We start from the raw sequence: 22317 nt of genomic DNA on the forward strand, positions 1-22317 counted from the left end.
CCTGTGAAATATCAGTCTCCTGTCCTGATTTATTTTGATTGTGAACCACATCCATCTGTTCATTTAGCTGAATAGTTCCTGTACAGCACCTTTTCCTTCAAGTTTTAAATACTGCTCTCCCATCACTTAAAGCTGGGAGTGGTGTTGTGCTGCAGGTAGATGGTTTTTAGACTCCTATTGGTCACAAATGTTTTTTTTATTTTTTTCAGATTGTTGCGATGCCTGGTCAGTGTTCAGTTTTGTGTATGCATCATTTGGCTCATTTGTTTTCACTGGCAGCACACAGTTGACAGGACAGCATTCAGTTCAAGAGAGATGATATACAGGAACATAAGACAGTTACTCCATATCCACACCAGGATACAGGGAACTTCAGGAGACTGTCCATTCCACAAATGGTAGATACTCTGAATGCTTATCAGATTCTCAGATTGCACTAGATAAAGAGTATGAGATATTGTGTTCAAATGGAGAGCTGAAACCTGTGTTACTGTCCTCTTTTATTCTTTCTGTCCTTTGGCTTCTTTCTGGTTGCTTACCTTCTTTACGTTTTAGAGCCATCTCCAGATATTCATCAGCAGAGATTTTTTTTCCACTGAGCTTCAAGTTCAGGGTGAAGTCTCTCACTGCCCACACAAAGGAGGGGAAGAAATGGACAAACTCGGAGGAGGATTTATCCTCATCTTCACTGCTCGATCTCACCTTGATGAACTTTGTCAACTCTGTCATAAACCTGTTCAACATTGTCATTATGGAAGAATAACTCAGGAAAAGGTTTCAAGGGTGATAACATAGCAAATTGCTAGGTTATTTGCTATGTTAATTGCTATTGCAATGTTATGGTTTAGCCATGGCAAGGGTTAAACAGAATCAGTGGAAAAATATGTTCACATCTGCAAATATTTTACCAAAATATTCAGAATTTAATGGAACTGTCCTTACCTTTTTTTCTGCAAATCTTAATCAACAAAAACAAAGACAGACAGGGGAAAACACATAGAACAGGATGACCTCAGGGGGTCCTGACAGTGATGGTTTACTGTGTTGCAAACAAATCTGGTAAAATGAAACTTGAAAAGACTTGAATTGAACAGCAAAATATTATGACAAAGGCCAGCAAATATTAATTGTGTTAATTAAAATAATTGTTAATTTGACAGTTTTGTTAATTCAATCCTCTATATTGATCAAACAATCCAACATCGATTAGTACTGAATTACTACAGCCAGATTTCCATTGTCCTATTCAGAAAGTAATTCTGTATCATGATACAACCAATACTTTTTTGACTAGTATCTGACCAAGGTTCAGGTTAGTGTTCTTAACATGTTAAAATAACTGAAAGTGTCCTATGGGTGTGTGTTATAACCCATGCCCTCACATCCTGGCACACTAGGATTTACTTGGTCATAAGGATACTGTAGTTTCATTATTGCATCGTTGTCGATGGTGCCCATGCTGTTGTAGATCAAGGTGCTGCTCAGGAGGATAGCCAGTACAAAAATCCATGTGTCATATTTCTCATCTCCCTGTTGAAAAGAGAATTCTTTTAAGGATAATGTCTTGAATGGACAACATGTTGGAACTCCACACAGTACAACAGGCATTTACTGTTTAAAAGGTAAATTAATTGCAGGGTAGAATATTTTTTTTTTGTGATCATTTTATTATTTTTACCAAAAAAGAAGGGGTTACACAGAAATACACATATCCACATTGTACAGAACTATACATAAAGTGAGAGAACTTGAGAATACAAATACATATACAGAATAATAAAAAAAAATAGCTCATAAAATGGACACATTGCCATGATATTTCAAAACGCAGCAGTTAAATCCCACAGACATATATGGGGGGTGCTGGATCACTAGAGCACAAGATATCTTCATTAGTTTTTGATGTGCAATGTCCCAGGCTTGAAAAGTAGTGAGTCAGGCTTTATTAATACAGGCTACTGAACGTTCAGTTTGAACATTTTTTTAAAATGATTTAGTCACACAGGCAAAGAGAGAGAGAGAGAGAGAGAGAAAGAGAGAGAAAGAGAGAGAGAGAGAGAGAGAGAGAGAGAGAGAGAGAGAGAATAGTTTTCCTAGCTGTCGGTCCAAGCATGAAATGATTTTGGATTACAATGAGATGGAGAGACAAGTCATCATTAAACAGAAACAGGTGTGGATGGTTGGGTAAGTTAATGCTTAACTGCTAAATATGTTGAATATCTGACGCCAAAAGATGGATATTTTTCACTTTCCCAAAACATACAAATAAATAGGAACCTTTATAAGAATTAAAAGACTTTAGACATAGTGGATTTGGAGCCAACTTCATTTTAAGTGGAGTTGCTTTATGAGCAAGCTTAACGTGAATAAATTGATAAAATGGATTATTTGAGGATATAAATGCCAAGTGTACACCAAATTCCTCTATTTCTCACAACTATACAGGTCTCACCCAGGTCCTTACATTTTACTTTTATCAGATGACCATATAATTATATAATAATAACAAACAGAACAGTGCTGGGAGGAGGAGATACCCTTGCCTGGTATCATATTGCAGATGAAAAGATTCAGAAAGCTGAGACTCAGGTGTATTATAGGACCACACTAGGAGCAAATCCATAATGTTCTAGTAATACCCAGAAAAACAACCCCATTCAAGCCCATCTGTCAGCACTCCAGCCTGAGCTGCTTGTTTCTCCCTGTCTGTCAGTGTGGGTATGTCTTTTGCTTGTTTTTTTCCATGCATTTGCTTTTGTGCTTATTGCGCATCTGTTCCCTGTGTACTCATCATCAGCCTGTGTATATATACCCTGCTGTTTCCGTTGTTCTTTGCCTGATCATCTCAGTTTTGTTCCTGTGTCGTTCTCGTCTTTCGTAAGTTCTGATCCATTTGGTGTTTGTCTCTGCCTGTCCCAGATTTACTCTTTCGACTGCCATTTTTTGATGCTATCTGCTTTTAGCTCTGGATTTTTTTGGCTACCAATTTGGACTGTTCTTTTGACTACGATTTTTTCCTGTGCATTTGGACCCTTGATTAAAGGACATCTTAGCAAACTGCCTGTTTTGTCTGCGCCTGGGTACTTTCCCTGCAAACCCTGACACCATTAAATACTTTGTCTGCACCCAGTGAAAGATTGCTGCCTGTTGTATAATTTCAGTTATATTAATAACATGAAGGAGACATTTCTATTGTGATTGTTATGAATTCAGCTGACTAGCTGGATCATTAGCCAGTTCTCCCAAATAAGGTTGCACTCTAGTGACAAGGACTTTGGCAATAGTTTAGGTTCTGTGGAAATGAGGGGCACAGGCCTGTAACTACTGCACACCAGAGGATCTTTACTGCTTATTAAATAAAATATACCAGAACAAAACTTTAATGAAAAGAAAAGAACCAGTTTGTAAAATTGTAAAATTCATGAAATTCAACTATTGACCTACTGACCTACCGATTTACTATTGACCCACCTTCTCCACATCTCCTAGACCCTCAGTGTCCAGCAGAACCAGTGTATGGTCATCTTTGTAGGGGTGAGGCAAACACCACATCCAGATGCCCTTTGTCTCAGACTGGACAGTCGAGCCCAGAGGGAAGCCTGAAGCCAATGACAGAAAGTTGGATCAGCACAACCCTAAACTACAAACTTCAAAGGAAAGCTGCACTGTGACAGAAAGCTGTGTGTCCTTATTCCAAAAAGACATGTAGGAAAGGCTCTGAGTTACACACCCCTGCAACATTACATGTTAATTTTGTTTAATCTGTTGATGTACAACAAACATCAACCTAAAAGTAACTTCCATGCATTCCAAATGATGTGAAGCAGTTGATGATTTCACTGAGAGATTGTCCCCCTAATTCTGAAACAGAGATTGCAGGGGTGGCAGTGTAGCATAGTCATTAAGGAGCAGGACTTGTAACCAAAAGGTTGTAGGTTTGATTCCCTACTGGAGCACTGCTGCTGTACCCTTGGGCAAAGTACTGAACCCACAATTGCTTTGCTAAATATCCAGCTGTATGAATGCATGACATTGTAAGAAACTGTAACCGATTTAAGTCACTCTGGATAAGAGTGTCAGCTAAATGGCAATAATATAATGTCATAATGGGTTATGGGTGTTGTGCACTGAGTGGGAATTGTTGCTCATTTCTTGCACTTTTCCTTCAGTTTTGACCACTCTGGGACGAAACACATAAAATGCCAGCTAAATTTTGATTAATCAGCATAGAAAAATCTTACCAGCTTTTGTATCTGTGAATATTTCAAGAAGGAAAAATAACCAATTTGGCAACATTGTGAGGGACATATGGTTATCAGTCAGTATAATATTGTAGTGAGCTGGGACTTACCCGCGGCACATTACCCATAATTCCCGGCCAATGCACCATATACAGTTTTGTTGTTGTTTAACTGCTTAGTTATGTGTTTGTTTAATTATTGTTTATATTGGTTATGTTATTTAGGTCCTTTGCTTTCATTGTCCATGATTGTTTGAGTTTGGTAGGGTGTCACCGTTAAGTGGTTTGTGTTGCCATTTGTTGACTTCCCTTCCCCCTTCTCCTTTGTTGGTTGTAAAATAAATGTGTGTTTGTGGGCTGTCTTGTTAAAGATGGAATAGAGTACCTTGAAAAAGCACAAATGCTTCAGCCTTTTTCTTCTATACAATAGAACCCCCAGCTCACCACAGTATCATTATGGGATGTGTTATATTAAACTCAAAATCTATTTTTTTCTGTCACTCTTGAAAAGAAATGCCAAAGTGCTGTACTGAAGTCAGTTACCCCACTCAAAGAATCAAAGCCTTGGTCAATCAATTGGCAGATAACAACAAATCTAGAACTAATATTGTACAGAATGAATTTGTAGAGTTTAAAAAGGTTTAAAGACATGAACATGAAAGGTTTGGCTCCAGAAATGTATCTGTTCAGAACATGGGAACCTACTTATATATCAGACATTACAGTTTAACATACTGAGTCTGTGGTAATGATATCACCTTTTGTGGCTTAAAATTATTACAAATAAATTATTTTATGGCATTAAATTGCATTGTGTCAAAAAATTTCACAATGCAGTTGCATTACTGATTATAGGCATTTGTAATGTTGTGGACTTGACACATATGAGCTAGCAATACTGGTTGTTGGTTACAATACTGTGTTGTTTGGTTGTTATCACTTCTTGGCACATGACACTGTATTTACAGTATTTGTACAACAGTTTAGTCAAGATTCAGCCAGCATGCAAAACAGAATCAAAGTATCTGTTTTTACCTTATGTGATGATGTTATTTACTATTTTCAGTTAAACACTGTAGAATTGAAAATCTGGAATAATTTTGAATGTTTTAATTTAAATCAGAGTATCATTTAGTCTTGATTGCAGTTTAGACTAATCCCTTCTGAGCTGAAGCTCAGAGCTTCTGAGCTTGTTGGGGAAACTTAGTAACATTTATGTTTAAGTGGTAGAATGGTAACAAGGCTGTGTTTTGCCATCTGACTACAACATCGAGTCAAAATAACACCAAGGTGTTATTTTGAGTATGTACCACAGAGATGTGTACTGAACGATGATAGGGTAACAGGAACTTTCCAGGTTTTGATTTTCTGGCAGCCATCACTTATAAGCCTCAGATATTTCAAGGAAAGGTTTGTTGTTGCAGCAAGCTCTGACATATGAAGGAACCGATTTTGTTGCCAGAATATGCTTCCTTTTCAGTGAAAGGTTGCTTTGACAAATTATGGGGAAACTATATTTTTACACCATAGTGAATGCTTTTTGAAAAACAGTAATCAACAAACAGTTCAATAATTTAGCTAAGTAGCCAATTGCTCAAAGTTTGCATCATCCATTAGTTGGAAATATATATAAAAAGTTTAGACTTTATGCCCTATAATCCTGTCAGTCCATACTGCCATAAGTTAATGTATTTTATTTTTTAAGGTATTTTGGTACTTTCTCTAAATCACCCAGCATGTTGCTTGAACAGAATATACTAGCCTGTCTTTTTTTTACTTTTCCCCATTAATGCAACCCTGTTTTAGAATCAGCAGTTATACTAGATTTGCGAGCAGGAGAAAGCTGTTTTTGCACTACAGAGCACACAGTATACTCCAGCAGAGTAAGAGCACACTGAAGGATAGGGGATACTTCACTGATATCATCAAACCAATTCATAAACAACTGATAAATTGCAGGGTGCCTGACAGCAATGAGAGGAGGAAGTCTTGGCTGACTTACCCACCACTATCCCGGAGAGGATCCTAGCCATTGTTGGATAAAGGCTTTTCACACAGCATATTGTTAGCTCAGGCCTATCGTTAGCCCTGGGCTAAGAGTTGACCCTGGGATAACTTCACCCCTTTTCACACACACATTGTTAACCCAGGGTTAACCTAAGCCCAGGGCTATATGATTCAGACTGCTCTTCTACTAGCCCTGGGTTAAATGTCAGTTGGAACACGCGACTAATGTTTACATTCTAGAATGACGCGTGACTAGTCTTTAACAGCAAGCAGTAGCGTCACCATTAGCAGGGCTTTATGTAAGAGCGGTGTTGAAACCCCAATTTTTTGAGCTTTTGTCTGAGTTGTTCTGGTGTCCTATTGAAACCTGCCTCTGCTAGCTTTCTGACAGATGGTGGAAAACCTTTCTGTTGCAGCATGTTCCGTCTAGTTTGTCTTGAACGCACTTTTCCAACCACAAACTCAGGAACAATGCCGTTTCCGCCCGCGACCAATTAGATCTGTTTAAGTCTGTTCCGGACATATTATTGTTGTTTTAAGTTAGCTAGCTTGCTAGGTACAGTACCTTTAACATCTGAATATTGCCTGTTTCGGTTGGTAGTAGTTACAACGTAAACATAAAGCACACACATACTGTTATGACACAACGAAGAAGTCGTGTGATTGGACAACAAAAACCGGACGATTGTGCCAGTGTGAAAGCTTTCTTAGCCTGGGCCTAACAGCTTCCTTAGCCTGGGGCTAAGAAGGTTCTAAGAATGCTTTTAGCCCTCGGCTAAGTCCAGTGTGAAAAGCCTTATAATGGTGCAGCTGGTTTTAAACCTGGACCATGTCTGATTTACCACCTCAGTGGCTAACCCCCCAGAAATTCTGACATCTGATAAATTGTTAGTCAAGTTGATCAACTCAATCAGGTAGGACCAGTGGCACGTTGTTCAAGTGAAAGCTGATCTGATATCAGTATTAGACTTTCCTCAAGTATCATTTGGTGTGGGAAAGCTGATACTCAGTGGGTACTCAGTGGCATTCACACCCAGAACCAGAAAACTACAAAGCATTAAATTTCAAAACAACAAACTGAACAACCACTACGAGGACAAGTCAGACTAAAAGAGAGAACAATGGGGAAGACAGAAGAGTGTATTTCATTAGTTGTAGAGTGAGTGTCAGTGTTCTTCTAGATCAGATTAAATTCACTTTTGATTACCAATTAGTGTAAACAACATTATTTTAAGCTATTACTCACATTATCTTGAGATTTGAAACTATAGTTTGCAGCTTTTAACATTGTTTTCAAAGCTGTATTATTTTGTTTTTTGCGTGTTATTGTTTGCTGCCAAGTTAGTTTTATTGTTTTGATAATTAGCGAGGCATGTTAGTTTTCCACGCAGCGCTATTTAGTTAGAGGCTGATTGAGCAGGTCATTAGAAGAGTGTCTCCACAACTGCATTAGTAGTTAACAGCTGTTGCAGCAGCCTTGGTCAGATGAACACTCAGTCGGACAAAGACAAGGGAGTCTATCTGTGGGAGTCTATTGAGGGAGAACATCAGGGTGAACAGCAATGTACTATGCATCATCCATTCCCTGTGAACGTCTCCTGCAGGGAGTGACGCACTTGTCGTCACTGTCCTCCTTGGTCTCAAAATGTCTCAAACCTTGTCTACTTGACATTGACCTCTGTTGACAACCTGCCTATTGTTGGAAGCTTGTGGAACTGTCAGTCTGCAACCAGAAAGGCTGACTTCATCACAGAGTATGCCTTCCTCCTCTCTCTCCAGGTCCTTGCCCTCACAGAGACATGGATCACCCTGGACAACACTGCAACCCCAGCAGCCCGCTCTGCTGCAATCTCATTCTCCCACAGTCCTCAACCCCTCTGGCCGAGGTACGAGGCTCCTTATATCCAAGGCCTGGAAATTCTCTGTGTACCCAGCATGGTTTTAGGACCCAGGGGGGGATGGGAGGGAATAAGAGGGGAGCGAGAGCTGACACTGGCGTTGTTGCGTTAGTGGGCATATCGCGAGAGCATCAAGTTCACATTTGTACAGAAGTGCTTCGGGCAAGGTGGCTTACGACCTCATCCCCTCGGTATGTTTAAAATCTTTTTTGGCTAGCTAGCATTATTGCAAGCTTTTTAATACTTTGGTTTAATGTGGAATCATGGTGTGTTATGGATACAGCAGTGATAGATGTTTGATGCTTCTCCCCTAGCACTGCTACCTTTAGTAACTTGCAGGGTGCAGAATAGTCTGGAGGACAGCCTGTGTGTATGTGCCGTTTAGGCAGGTGCAGCTTGATAAGCAGTATGTGCAGTAAATTGGTGTGCATAGAGGTTTTTATATCAATTTGCAGGTTTCTCTGCATTATGCTGGACCACTCACATGCTGTAATATGTGTTCTAGCTGCACGTTAAGTGCTACTTCCCCAAGGGAGAGCATAGGGTAGATATTCGGGAGGACTGTCATCTCAGGTAGTAAACTCTGACTTCAGAAGTTAACGCCTGCAATAAACGGTGTATTGTTTTTATTTTAAGACCGGGTGTATTCTTTCTTACTGCAGTGGCCAGTGCACAAGGAAATAACCTTCAGTACTGACCCTGTGAAGCAGGTGGCCCACTCATTTGCCGCTGCGTTTCCCATGATAAGAGATAACTAGCTCTGCCTCTTATGTGTGCGTGGCTGGTCCACGCACGTTTAGATCTGTGTAGTTTCTTTAAATTGATATGTAACATTTGGAGTACTTAAAGAACACCGGGCCTTTGTGTGGTAATCTCTTTATACTGGCAGTACTGTATCATTTTTGGATAACTATACCCACCTCTGACCGTGTGGTTAGTGTATGTCTTCCAACTCCTTTTAGTTTCTTCAAATTGGCGCCATATAGCTATCGCTAGTAGTGCTTGCTTTTACTGGAGTCTTTAGTGGGCGCCTGAAGTAGTTTCTTTAAATTATTGGCTGCATATTAAGCATTTGGGCTAAACCTACTGTTAAAGGTGTGGCTGGTAGGCACCTACTTGTATGTAGTTTCTTTAAATTGTTAATTGCACACTACACGCTCTGGGCTAATGGCGCCTAGGGTGAGGGCCTAGTTAGTGTGTATGTTCCTGGTCCACTATAGTTTCTTCAAGTTACAACCAGTGCTTTAAACCTGTTGGGATAATTGTACTTATTGTTGCCTGCGTGTGGCTGATATAGGGGCTGCTGTAGGAAATGCCAGTTGGTTTTGGACTAGCAAAAATTGTATATTTGTATACTGGGTTTAGTGTGGGCATTCAGGCCTAAATTAACACCTATGCAGTGAGATTGGAATGTGGGTTGGGTTTCTATATATAATTACAGGAGAGTAGTGAAGTTTTCATGGTGGTTGTTTTGCTACCCCTTGAATGAGAATAGTGTGTAGTATGAAATGCCTTCTGTAGTAGTAGGCCCTTTATGCCCTCACTTTGCCCAGTCTAACATGGTTAGAGCGTAGCACATTGCTGCCCTGTATGGTGTCCATGCACAGGTTGGCGTTTGGTATGATCCCTCCCTTAGTGGTGTCTATGTAATCTCTGGACTGCCACTTATGGTCCCATGATGATTCCTTTTATTTATTTATTTTTTATTTTTTATAAAAATAAAGGATATTTTTGATACCTCAGCCTCTTGTCCTGGTTATTCTGGACGCCTGCTTTCTGGGGAACCCAGTTCTGGTAATCGCAAGGGTCCCTTGTCCCTATAAGCAAGGGTGACGTAGTCTAAGTTATAGCGGTTTGTTTTCATCTAACTCCCTACTATCAGTTTACGCCACAACTGCACTCCCTCTCTCGCATCTATCTCCTGTTTTGAATTTCACGCTGTTACTGTTACTAATCCCTCTAGAATGTGTATTGCTGTTGTTTACAGACCACCTCCCCCCAGGAGACATCCTTGACAAACTGAATATTCTCCTCAGCTCCTTCCCAGATGGAACCCCCCTGATCCTACTGGGGGACTTCAAAATTCACCTGGAGACCTCTCAAGCTTCTGGATTCCTCCCACTGCTCCACTCCTTTGAATTCACCCTAATGCAGTCACCTCCAACACACAAGGCAGGCAAACAGCTGAATCTGTCTTCCTCAAGGACAGCTCCACCTCAGATCTAAAAGCAGTGGCGATCCTAGGCTCTGGGGGGCCCCAGGCAAAGAAGCCCACCAAGGCCCTCTATAGAAGCTCCTCCACCAATCTCCTGAACTGTCAACCACTCCTCTCTGCCTTCTCTGCAAGTGTGACATTGGCAAAGGCTTCCTTTTCTGAATCAAAAATTCAAAGCTCACTTTCTAATCCACGCAGACTATTTTCTACTTGCTCTTCTCTCCTTAATCCTCCTTCTCCCCTACCCCCTTTGATCTCTCTGCAGATGACTTTGAAGGTCATTACAACCTAAAGACTGTAAACATTCGTAACTCCCTCCAATTCCCACAGCCCTCCTCTCTCGCTTCTTCCTCTTTTTCCTCCCTACCACTAACCACCCTTCCCCTCTCTAAATTTACCCCTCTTTGAGATGCTGATGTTGTTCTTGTCCTTACATCTCATTGACTGACTGCCTGTGTCCTGCATCCCATTCCTTCACCTCTCCAGCAGAGCGTCACTCCCAGTCTTCTTCCATTCATCACCGCTTGGCGTAATGTTTGATTGCCAACTGTCCTTCTCCTCTCAGGTGGCAGCAGTGTGTTGAGCTAGCAGATTCTTCCTGTAAAACATCCAAAGGGTCTGCCCCTATCTCACTATGTATTAGGGTTGGGTATTGTTTGAATTTTATTGATTCCGATTGTGCTTATCGATTCCGATTCTTATCGATTCCCCACCTCAATTCCAAAATGGTAAAAAAGAGGTCAAATGTTTAGATAACAAAAATATCTTTATTCTTTTAAGCGTTAACCGAACATTCACAAAGTAAATAGTATTTACTAAATACATACAATAAAAATGTATGATCCACAGATGTGCATTAAAAAAAGATGAATCTAGAGCAGTTAATCAAACTAACTGCTAGTTGTTTTGGAGAGACTATTTTAATGTTCTGGTGACAAACACATGCATCTTTACTTGTCCTATATTTTACTAGTCACGGACATCACACACTATCCCCACTATCAACAAATAAACACCTCGTTCAGAGGTAATTTTAACCATCAAAACAAGCAAATGTAAAAAGGATTATACTTAGGGTTGGTATCGTTTGAATTTTATGGATTCCGATTCCGATTTTGCTTATTCTTGCTTATTGCAAGACATCAAACACCGTACAGTCTTTCGGATTGATGCTGTGCTGCCTTAAATGTTTGGTCAGATTTGATGTGCAATCTGACTTCCAGCTAATTAGCTTCCCACATGCATTGCACTTTTCCTTGTCATCGTTTTCTTTTCTAAAGTGAAGCCACACTTTTGACCGTTTACTGCAGTCCATCTTTCACACTGTTGTGACATTAGCCATGCATGCTAACTTGTCTTTAACCCTGTCGCACGTAACTTATTTGTATGCTATGTAGCGCGCGTTACGTTACATGGTTTGTTATGTTTTCATCAGCGTTATTAAGCTTCTCATAGTTTTCAGTTAGCATTTGCTATATTTTTAACGTTAAATTGCTGTTTCCTCAAAGCTAAAATTAGCTAGAATTTTTCCAATCTAGTGTTCTAATCGTACTGGTTTTAGCATATGCGCTAAACGGCTAATCATACCGGTATGACCGGACGCGTGAAAGGGCTAAACAAATGGATATGCTGATGCGTGACGTAGTCACGTATAGACAGGTCCGGCCAGATAGCTACGTATGTCCTTGCAGATATGTTGCCTTTGTTTCCAATAATAAAGGGTTATCACATTTAGGAACCGATAAGCAGAACCAAAATTCAGTTTTTTTATGTGTACCTTGGCATTTTGGATTCGGTTATAATTTGAAACCAAGTTTCGGTTCCCAATCCTTCTATGTATTCAACACAGCACCTAGTTCAGGCCCTGGGCTTCTCAAGCCTGGACTACTGCAATTCCCTCTTTGCATGCCTTTCTGCCTGTGCAATCAAATCTCTACAACTAATCAAAAATGCAGCTGCTTGATCTACAATCAGACATGATCACTGTCTGTAATGGTCCCTCAGTGGTGGAATGAATTCCGCATGAAGATTAGGACAGCAGAATCGCTGGCCGTCTTCTGACGCAGGCTGAAGAACCACATCTCCAGACTGCATTTCGGTTCCACTTTAATCTCTGCCCCTAGCAACTGATACCTGTAGTTTTTGATACATGTAAAATAAGTATTTTTATTTTGTGCTCTAGGGACTGTTGTATCATCGTATACTTGGCTTCTGTCAGAGGGCATGTTAACCTGTGGTAGGGCTTGAATAGTGTTATGCTTACACTCTCTAGTCTGAGAATGTTATTAGCCTGAACTGACACTGTTGCTTGTTAAATTGAGTGCATACACTTATGTTCTATTGTGCTGGAAGTCGCTCTGGATTACACCGTCCGCTAAATGAATGTAATGTAATGTAATATAACGAGACTAAACAGGTTAGTCATCATGTTTAGTTAGAACTAATTTATTTGGACTGTTACATTATTTGGGAGTTTGTTTAACTTGGCAACTTGATTTTGATGATACTGCTGCTGAAATGTAACTTGGTGCCTCTGGTATGGGGGAACGAATGTTAACTAATCAGCTAGCTAACCTGGACTGCCTTGAGATGAGCAGTAACATAATCCATATTGATTTGCAACTAAATACATAGTTAACCTGTCCTGACTCGTACATGCCAATGAACATTGACAATACTGAATGCATTATTATGATTTCCCCAGAAATCATAGGAAGCAAAGCCAGTTCTCCCTCACCCTCTCCTCATCTCCTGCAACCCACAAAGCTGGCAACCAGCTCAAACTTGTGTTCACAAAGAACTGCGCCACATCTGATTTCATGGTGACCCCCCCCCCCCCCCCCCCATGTATCCAATCACTACTTTGTATCTTTCTCTCTCTCTCTCCCTGCCACTCTCAACTCCTCTGACATCCTCACTACTACCTTTAGGAGGAACCTCCTTCTCAAACATGCCTGCTAATGCTGCTACAACTGTCTTTAACACATGTCTGTCTCAGTCTCTAGATGCTCTCTGTCCCCTTATCTCCAGGACACCACGGCCGTTGCCGTCCTCCCCATGGTTGACCGACTTCCTCTGCTCCGATAGAGCTGCACTGCAGGCTGCCAAGAGGAGGTGGAGGAAATCCAGATCCTCTGATGATCTTGTGTCCTACCACTCCCTACTGACAGCATTTACAGCTGCAACAACAATAGCTAAGTCCTCATATTTCCAAAACAAAATCAACGCTAACATCACTAACCCCTGCAACCTCTTCTCTACCTTTTTCACTTTCCTTTTCCCTCCTCCTCCCCCTTCCCCTTCTCTCCTTCCTGCAGAAGACTTCAAGGTTCACTTTGAGAAGAAGGTGTCCTGCATGCGGGACTCCTTCACTGCTCCATCCACAACCTCAACCACCAGAAAGGCATCCAGCCAACACCTGTTCTCCTTCTCTACACTCAGCAGCTCAGAAGTTCTTCAAGTCATCACAACCCACCATGCTACAACCTGCCCTCTCGACCCCATTCCTTCCACCCTCCTCCAGTCTGTATCTGGTAAGATCGCCCCATATCTCTCCCCCATCATCAACTCATCTCTGACTACTGGTCTTGTTCCCACAGATCTTAAAAATGCTCTGGTTATTCCCCTGCTGAAAAAACCTACCGCTGACCCATCTGACATGAACAATTACCGTCCTGTATCTCTCTTCCCATTTGTATCCAAATTCCTTGAACGTGCTGTACTTAACCAACTGTCTCCCTTTCGCCACAAGCACAACCTCCTGGATCCCCACCAGTCTGGGTTCAGACCCGGCCACTCAACCGAAATGGCACTCCTGGTGGTGAGGCCCTCCACACAGCTAGAGCCTCTGACCTGTCTTTGGTCCTAATCCTCCTTGACCTCTCCACTGCATTTGATAACGTCAATCACCAGCTGCTCATTGCCAAGCTCTCCAAGATTGGCATCTGTGGGACCGCCCTTTCCTGGTTCAGGTCTACTGGAAAGGCTCTACCTCCACACCCACTCCCCTCACTACTAGTGTCCCCCAGGGCTCTGTATTGGGACCCCTCCTCTTCTCCATCTACACCAACTCACTTGGTTCAGTCATTAATTCACATGGTTTCTCCTATCACTGCTATGCTGATGACACTCAACTAATCTTTTCTTTTCCTCCCTCCACCCCCCCAGGTCAACGAAAAGATCTCTGCATGCCTGGCTGACATCTCCAGATGGATGGCCTCCAACCACCTCAAGCTTAACCTGGACAAGACCGATCTACTGTTCATCTCAGCCAAGCCCTCTCCTCTTCAAGAGCTCTCAGTTACTGTTGACGGTACCACAGTAACTTCCTCCACTTCTGTGAAGAGCCTGGGCGTCACCCTTGACAACAGGCTGGACTTCACTGACTACATCTCCCAGACAACATGCTCCTGTCGATTCCTCCTCGTCAACATCAGGAGGATCCGCCCTTTTTTGACCACCTACTCCACCCAGCTGCTTGTCCAGGCCACCGTGCTCTCCCACTTGGACCACTGCAATGCCCTCCTTGCAGGCCTCCCAGCCTGCACCATTCAGCCGCTGCAGCTCATCCAAAACGCAGCTGCTAGGCTGATCTACAATCTCCCGAAGTTCTCCCACATCACCCCCTTACTGAGATCCCTCCACTGGCTCCCAATCGCAGCCAGGATCCGCTTCAAAACCTTGTCCCTCACCTTTTTTGCTGCAAGAAAGACCGCCCCGACCTACCTCCAGGACCTCATTCTACCCTACACACACGCTTGACAACTTCGCTCTGCTACATCCGGACGCCTCGCTCCTTTCACCAACAGAACGAAAGGCCCACACTCCTCTCAACGTTGTTTTTCCATCATCGCTCCCCAGTGGTGGAATGAACTCCCTATGCCCCTGAGAACAACAACCTCACTCCAACCCTTCAGACGTGGGCTGAAGACACACCTCTTCAGACTCTACCTGGACTGATACCCTTGCCATTTTGACCTTGTAACTTTGACCTTGTAACTCCTAGCTTGTACTTGTAACTCTGTCTCTTACCTTGTATTGTGCACTTTCTTGCCTAGGTAGTAGAGCGGTACTTTATTGTCCCTGTGATTGTATTCAATATGTGTCTAATCTTAGATCAGATTAGTTCTGGCTCGCTATACCGACCTCACGCTCAGCTTCAGCACTATCTGCATTGTATGACCCGTACACATCTTGCCCTTCTGCTCGTTTGCCCACTATATGCACTTTTGTACGTTGCTTTGGATAAAAGCATCTGCTAAATGTATAAATGTAAATGTAAATGTAATTAAATGAAGCCAGTTAACAGTGAAGCCTCTCAGACAAAAAAGACTGTTTCACATGGACTAATAGAACCCATAAAACACACACAAAACACATACCAAAAATGGTACTAAAAGATTAAATTTCAGTTATACTCCTTTGCACTGGCACATCTGAACTATGCAAATAGTCATATCCATATGGATATGATTGTCAGGAATATAGATTGTCATATAGATCAGTGTTTCTCAAACCCCTCCTGGAGAACCCCTTGTCCTGCATGTTTTAGATCTCTCCCTGCTCCAACACAGCTGATTCAAATGATCAGTTTGTTATTAAGCAGCTTCAGGAGTTCAAAAGTTGATCGTTTGAATCAGCTGTGTTGGAGCAGGGAGAGAACTAAAACATGCAGGACAAGGGGTCCTCTAGGAGAAGTTTGAGAAACACTGATATAGATTGCCAGGAATGCAGCTGTTGCTTCCTTGGTTGGCTAACAGATGTCCACATCCTGTGTTTTCCGTCTCGTTTAGTTACTGTGTTTCAGCTGTTATTGTTTACACCTGGGTTCACTGTTATTTAATTCCTGCCCTTTGTTCATGTCTATGCTCAGTCTTGAATTTCCATGTTGTCTCTGTCTCTGTCCTGAGTTCTCCCTGCATTTGGGTTCACTCTGCTCCTTGTCACATAGATAAACACCACACTGCACACAACCTGTTCTCAAGTTTAAGTGTAAAAGTAAATCAGTCAAGTAAAAGATGACACTGATGACATAATGTAATCCGCAAGACCAGCTATTACTGTCATTGCATTTTTGTCTTCAGGCACTCTGCCTGGGAGTGACCAGTGGCATTCAGACAATGATACAGACAGAACCCTCCAACACCTGCACATCAGTGCAACAGTGATGACAGTGACAAAGTCCATCAAAAGACACTTCCATTAATCTAATCAGACTTGCACTTCCATCTGGATCCAACATCATGGTACATGGTACATCATACTGCCTTACCAGGATGCCTCTGAATTGGTGTTTGGGCACACGATTCGCAGACCATTGAAACTGCTCCGGGAAACCGTAGTGTCTTAGTGTCAAGGCTACTTCACACTTGTTGCACCTGTCTGTATCAGCCTGTACTGACATAATACAGTTGATTCAAAGCCATCCATCTATATTTCTGATGGCCCGACTCAAACCTCTGTGCTGTTGCATGACATCGATGTTGGTGAACATGCTCCCATTAAACAGCACGCCTACCGTGTGAATCCAGCAAAGAAGATCACAATGCAGAAATAGGTTGAATACTTGCTAGAGAATGGTCTTGCCATCCCAAGCTCTAGTCCATGGAGCTCTCTGTGTATTTTAGTGCCTAAGCCAGTTTGGTTCTGTACCGACTACCGGAGAGTAAACGCAAACCAGATTCTTTCCCATTACCTCGCATGGAGGACTGTGTAGATAAGGTTGTTACTGCGCGGTTCGTAACCAAACTGGACCTGCTTAAAGGTTACTGGCAGGTACCATTAACTCCTCGTTCCTCTGAAGTATCTGCCTTCGTTACTCCAGATAGTTTTTTACTGGACACAGTTTTACCATTCGGTCTTTGGAACGCGCCCGCCACGTTTCAAAGGTTGATGAACCTGGTGCTGGCTGAAGCGCAAAACTGTGAAGCCTATACATCCACTTGGGCTGCACATATGGAGGTTCTTTCCACTGTGTTTGGGCGGTTGCGACACGCTTCGCTCACACTGAACCTGGCAAAGTGTGAGTCACCTATTTGGGTAAACAGGTTGGCCAAGATCAGGTGCGACCTGCGGAGGCTAAAGTCGCTGCCATGGCGGATTTTCCTGTGCCCACAACGAGGTGAGACTTGCGACGATTCCAAGGCATGGCCGGTTATTACCACGCCTTTTGCTGTAATTTTTCTAGTGTTGTGTCTCCGCTCACTGATCTGCTCCGGGCAGATAAAAAGTTTGTGTGGACGGTGGAGTGCTCTGTAACGCATCTGTGCTTGCTGCTCCAGATTTCATCCAGCCGTTTAAATTAGGGGTGGATGTGAGTGCTGCTGGTGCGGTTTTACTGCAGGAGGATTCCTCTGGCATTGACCATTCTGTTAGTTTCTACTCTAAAAAGTTCACCAAACACCAAATCAATTATGGTACCATTGAGAAGGAAACCTTGGCCCTCCTGCTGGCGCTACAGCAGTTTGAAGTATATCTTGGGTCAAGCACTCGCCCCATCATGGTTTACACCGACCACAACCCGCTTGTGTTTTTAAGCCATATGTGGGTGACTTCTGGGGTGTAAAATAATTACCACTGTGTGATTGATTTGGTTCATTTTAGGTGCCATATTGTGTACAAACATTAATGTTTGTTTTTGAGTGTTACATCCTAGAATGCATTCGTGTGTGTGTGTCTCTCTCTCCTCCTCTTGCTCCCCATCCAGGTTACGGCACGATTGTCGGATTGCGGTGATTGGCTGGAAGATGGGCAGGGAGATTTGAAAAGCGGCATGTGGGCAGGAGCAGGACCTCTTTTTCCCTGCTGCGAACCCCCTTGCTGCTTACATTGCTGGCGAGTGTGTACTGGAGTTGGGTGCCATTTTTTGTTTAATGACCGTTTTCCCCTTTTTTGTTAGTTACGGAGTTAGGCAAGTTGTTTTGTATTTCATTTTATTTTTTTTTTTTTCAGTAGGTTAGCTAACTTCCCTCTTCCCCAGTTAGTTGAGTTTTGTTTATTATTTTGGCTCACCCCTGAAGTATTTTTCATTCAAAGAAAAAAAGAAAAAAAAATGAAAAAGGCTGACGTGAAATATGCAGTGTGTGTGTGTGTTGGTCAGGTAGCAGGGGTCAGAGGACGTCTAGTTTATGTTCACCCCACCCTAGACAGGGTCGTGACAGTGATTCGATGGAGTTATTCACCTTTTCCCTTTGTCTTTACACTTTAATATTCAGTTCATAATCGGTTTACTCTGCATTTGCTCTGTCTTACCTGTGGTCTTCCCAGCCAGTCTGTTCATCAGGTAAGATTTGCCAGTGCGGTATTTGCCCACAATGGACACCACCACCACAGGCTGCTCAGAGGAGCTCAGGATCTTCAGGGCCTCCTGGTTCACCTTCAGTTGATTTGTTGTCGTGCACTCAATCAGACAGAGTGGCATTTCCATGGTGTAAATCTGTGCCTAAAAACAAAATAAGCTTTTACATTTACCTACCTCAGTATTAACATCAAAAACTGATAGGAGCATTTTTAAATCTGTATTTAAATACATATACCAGACGCATTTAGCAGTACTTTTATTATTATTACTGGATTCATGATGGTTGCTGAAAAGCTGCTACAACTGATAATAATAATAACACTAATAATAAAATTGGCTCATATCTAAAAAGGAAGGAAAGCCTATGCTGTATTACCTAAAATCACTTGGACAAAAAAAGACCAAGAATTCTTTAAATTCTTTAAATAACAGTTATTTCTCAGTTTGCTTGAACTGGATGTAAATGGTCTCCACTAGAGAGAAAAAACTGTATATGTTATCAAAAATCATGTAACAGGTGGTATCTTGCTGCGTTGTGTAGTAGATGTTATGTGGGTCGGCGAGCGGGCGAGTTTTGAATCGAGATTCTCACTGTTCGCTACCAACCCCCTTAAAGTCAGCGTCATTACCAGTTCAACTAAAAGGAAATTGCAATTAGCCCATCCGCAACAATGCTATTTAACCAGGTCTCGGGGGAGTGACGTAGCCACTGCAACCGCTCGGCTACCTGCTACCCGCTACCTAAGGCTTTACGCAGGACTCACACGAGCTAATTACTTCAGCTCTGCTACACTTGCATGTTGTTGGGGGTGTTGTGGAAAATTTCTGATTAAGTGTATACCCCATGTGGAAATTGTAAGCATTGCCACTTTCACCCCACCAGAGAAAAGCGGAGCTTGACGTGGTACGATTAAGCTTGTTACTTGGTGGAGATAAATTATTGCCAGCAAACATTATAAGCATTGCCAATAGATGTTAGTTTTTTTAATTTAACTGCAGTTATTGATATATTAACTGAAGTTGATATTGATATATGAGCCATTTACTCTATTAATTAAACAACCTAACACTATAGGCCTTAAATAAATAATAATGTATCCTATTATACTTTGTATTACTGTGAGCAGAAACTAGCAAGAAGGGTCAAGAGAGTACAGGAGACTGCGGGAGGGGTATGCAGCTGTGAGATACCTGTATGTCAAGTAAGGCCTGTTGTGGGGCTGTTAATGACAGTTGGACACTGTCCGAGCGCTGCTTGGAGGATGGACCCTGAGTGTAAGATAAAAGAGTTGGACTCTAAAAAAGAGGGGTCACAAACAGGGATTCTTTATGGAGTATAGCCAAGGCAGAGCAGGTCAAGAAAGGACAGTTATTTTTTATAGATTAGATATGCGCAGTCTTGGAGATAATAGTGTACAGCCAAGGCGGGGTAATTATTTTTAATTAGACAGGTGTGATCTTGGAAAATAGTGCACAGAATGTGTGTTATGAAACTGAAGGAGGGGGTCTGAGTCTAAGCTCCAGGAGGGGCTAAGAGAATAAGCATAAAAAGGGAGATGCATTTGGGGATTTAGCTGACTGCGTTGGGGGGACTGCTTGCCTGACTGCTTGGGGGGACTGCTTGCCTGACTGCTTAGGGGACTGCTTGGGGGGACTGCTTGCCTGACTGCTTGGGGGGACTGCTTGCCTGACTGCTTAGGGGACTGCTTGGGGGGTCCGCTTGCCTGACTACTTAGGGGACTGCTTGGAGGGACTGCTTGCCTGACTGCTTAGGGGACTGCTTGGGGGAACTGTTTGCCTGACTGCTTAGGGGACTGCTTTAGGGGACTGCTTTAGGGGACTGCTTAGGGGACTGCTTTGGGGGACTGCTTGGGGTTATGACTGATGACGCTACTGCTCCGCGTGGACCAGCCCAGTTTACTGTGACTTTGGACCATGTACAATAAACCTTTTGCATCAGACTTTGAGGAATATTTTGTATTAATTTTTGGAGATTATTCATTTTTGCATTTGATATAGCTTCCTAGCGGCGCATTAGCAGATAACGGCGGGGAGTGGTGAGGTCACCACAGGGGGTTGGGGGAGGAGGGTGTGGGGGTGGATTTCTGAAATTGAAGGCCCACGGTGAGAGGGCATGGTCCGCCACTGCATAAGGGTGATCAAAAACAAGGCTTTACGCTGGACTCAAAAAGTAAGCCAGACAATAATAAAGCAGTTCCATCACTGAAATTGCTTAGCAATATGAAGCCAAGTCACAAACTGAACAAGCACTATTCCTTAGTAGTGCTAATCAATATGTCCTAAATGTATTTTTTTTATAACTTGGTGCCGTGTTTTCTCACATCTGGTGTCTCAAACTCTCTTTTCTTTTTATATTGTGCGGATTAGAAAAGTGAGGTACAATGACAGTTATCATATGAACTGGTGCAGTATGGCAGAAAAGAATGATGGAAATATTGTTTGTCACATGGTTCTTTCACAGAGGCTTGTAAACCCCACAGGTGTTCCCCTGAAGAGTTCTATTACCAGTAGTGGTACCAAGTTGCCCATATGGGATATTGATTTCCCCAAAAATAAAGTGTGCCTTAGGGTGTTTTCAGACCTATAATTCGATTGCTTTGGTCCTCAGCAGGGAATAAATTGTTACAATGTTGCATAATGATGTAGGTTCGGTTCGGTTTCGCATAGCATTATTTCTAAATGGACCTTTTTTCGTGGACAGAATTCCTTCTGTGCTACGAAACGCATAAATTCATTACAAAACCATATAACACCGTAACGCCTTTTGTCCACGAAAAACACAAACGCGTTAGCATTGTGTCCACGAAATATTGAAGAGAGCACATACTTTCGTGCACAGGAAACAAAACGGATAATTCATTTCGTGCACTGAATTGACCATTGTGCTTTTCATTTTGTGGATTTTGTTTGAATGCACTTCGCACTATATGGACAAAAGAAACTCATTTTGTAGACAAAAGTGATTCTGTCCACGTAACAGATGTCCTAGGCCAGCATTTATGCCGTTTGTTCACTTAACTGTTATGCTATATTACTGAAAGAATGATGTGCACGAAAGGGATTTAGCACAATATATTCCGTGACTCCGCAGTTACAGAAGGCATTCCGTCCACGAAAGCAAAGGCTGCTGGAACTTTCGTATACATCAGTATTTTCGTGGACACAATGCTAACGCGTTTGTGCTTTTCGTGATTTCACGCGTTACAGTGTTACATGGTTTCCTAATGAATTTATGCGTTTTGTAGCACAGAAAGCATTCTGTCTGCGAAGGTAAAACACTGCGCCACTTTCCAATTTCACAATGGATGGACAACTACGCGGGTTGATCTTGGCCCTTTTCATCATTTATTACAGCGTTTGCATTTATCACTTTAGGCAAATGATACAGGTTGAAAATGAGACGTGGCTGCGTCTGGAAAATAATGTGTTGATGCGACGCTACTCTTGCAGGAATCACAGGCAGACAGGATGGGTTGGGTTCACAGCGCATGTTCATTTAGCACTGACAATTAAACAGCATAAGTTAAGTTGTCAATATATACAGTACAATAATGTAACGCGTCTCCGGTTCCACACTCATCGCCTAAAGCATAAAGAAAAGGATAACAATATGACCACATAGTTACATTTATTCATT

The 22317-nt window shown here is 42.3% G+C and overlaps 1 protein-coding gene across 1 annotated transcript in view; it reads right to left on the minus strand.

Annotated features, from left to right (window-relative positions):
• Positions 1 to 18794, minus strand: part of LOC118769357 (guanylate-binding protein 1-like) — a 33802-nt gene extending 15008 nt beyond the window's left edge. Inside the window, exons 1-4 of the mRNA XM_036516389.1 lie at positions 18611 to 18794; positions 3472 to 3599; positions 1421 to 1530; positions 540 to 733 (exon numbers count right to left, since the gene is read on the minus strand). Of these exons, the coding sequence (XP_036372282.1) occupies positions 540 to 733; positions 1421 to 1530; positions 3472 to 3599; positions 18611 to 18785 (607 nt within the window). The 5' untranslated portion in view covers positions 18786 to 18794. The remainder of the gene's footprint in view (positions 1 to 539; positions 734 to 1420; positions 1531 to 3471; positions 3600 to 18610) is intronic.
• Between the last annotated feature and the right edge of the window lie 3523 nt (positions 18795 to 22317).

The sequence above is a fragment of the Megalops cyprinoides genome, chromosome 22, assembly GCF_013368585.1.
Source record: "Megalops cyprinoides isolate fMegCyp1 chromosome 22, fMegCyp1.pri, whole genome shotgun sequence".
NCBI lineage: Eukaryota > Metazoa > Chordata > Actinopteri > Elopiformes > Megalopidae > Megalops > Megalops cyprinoides.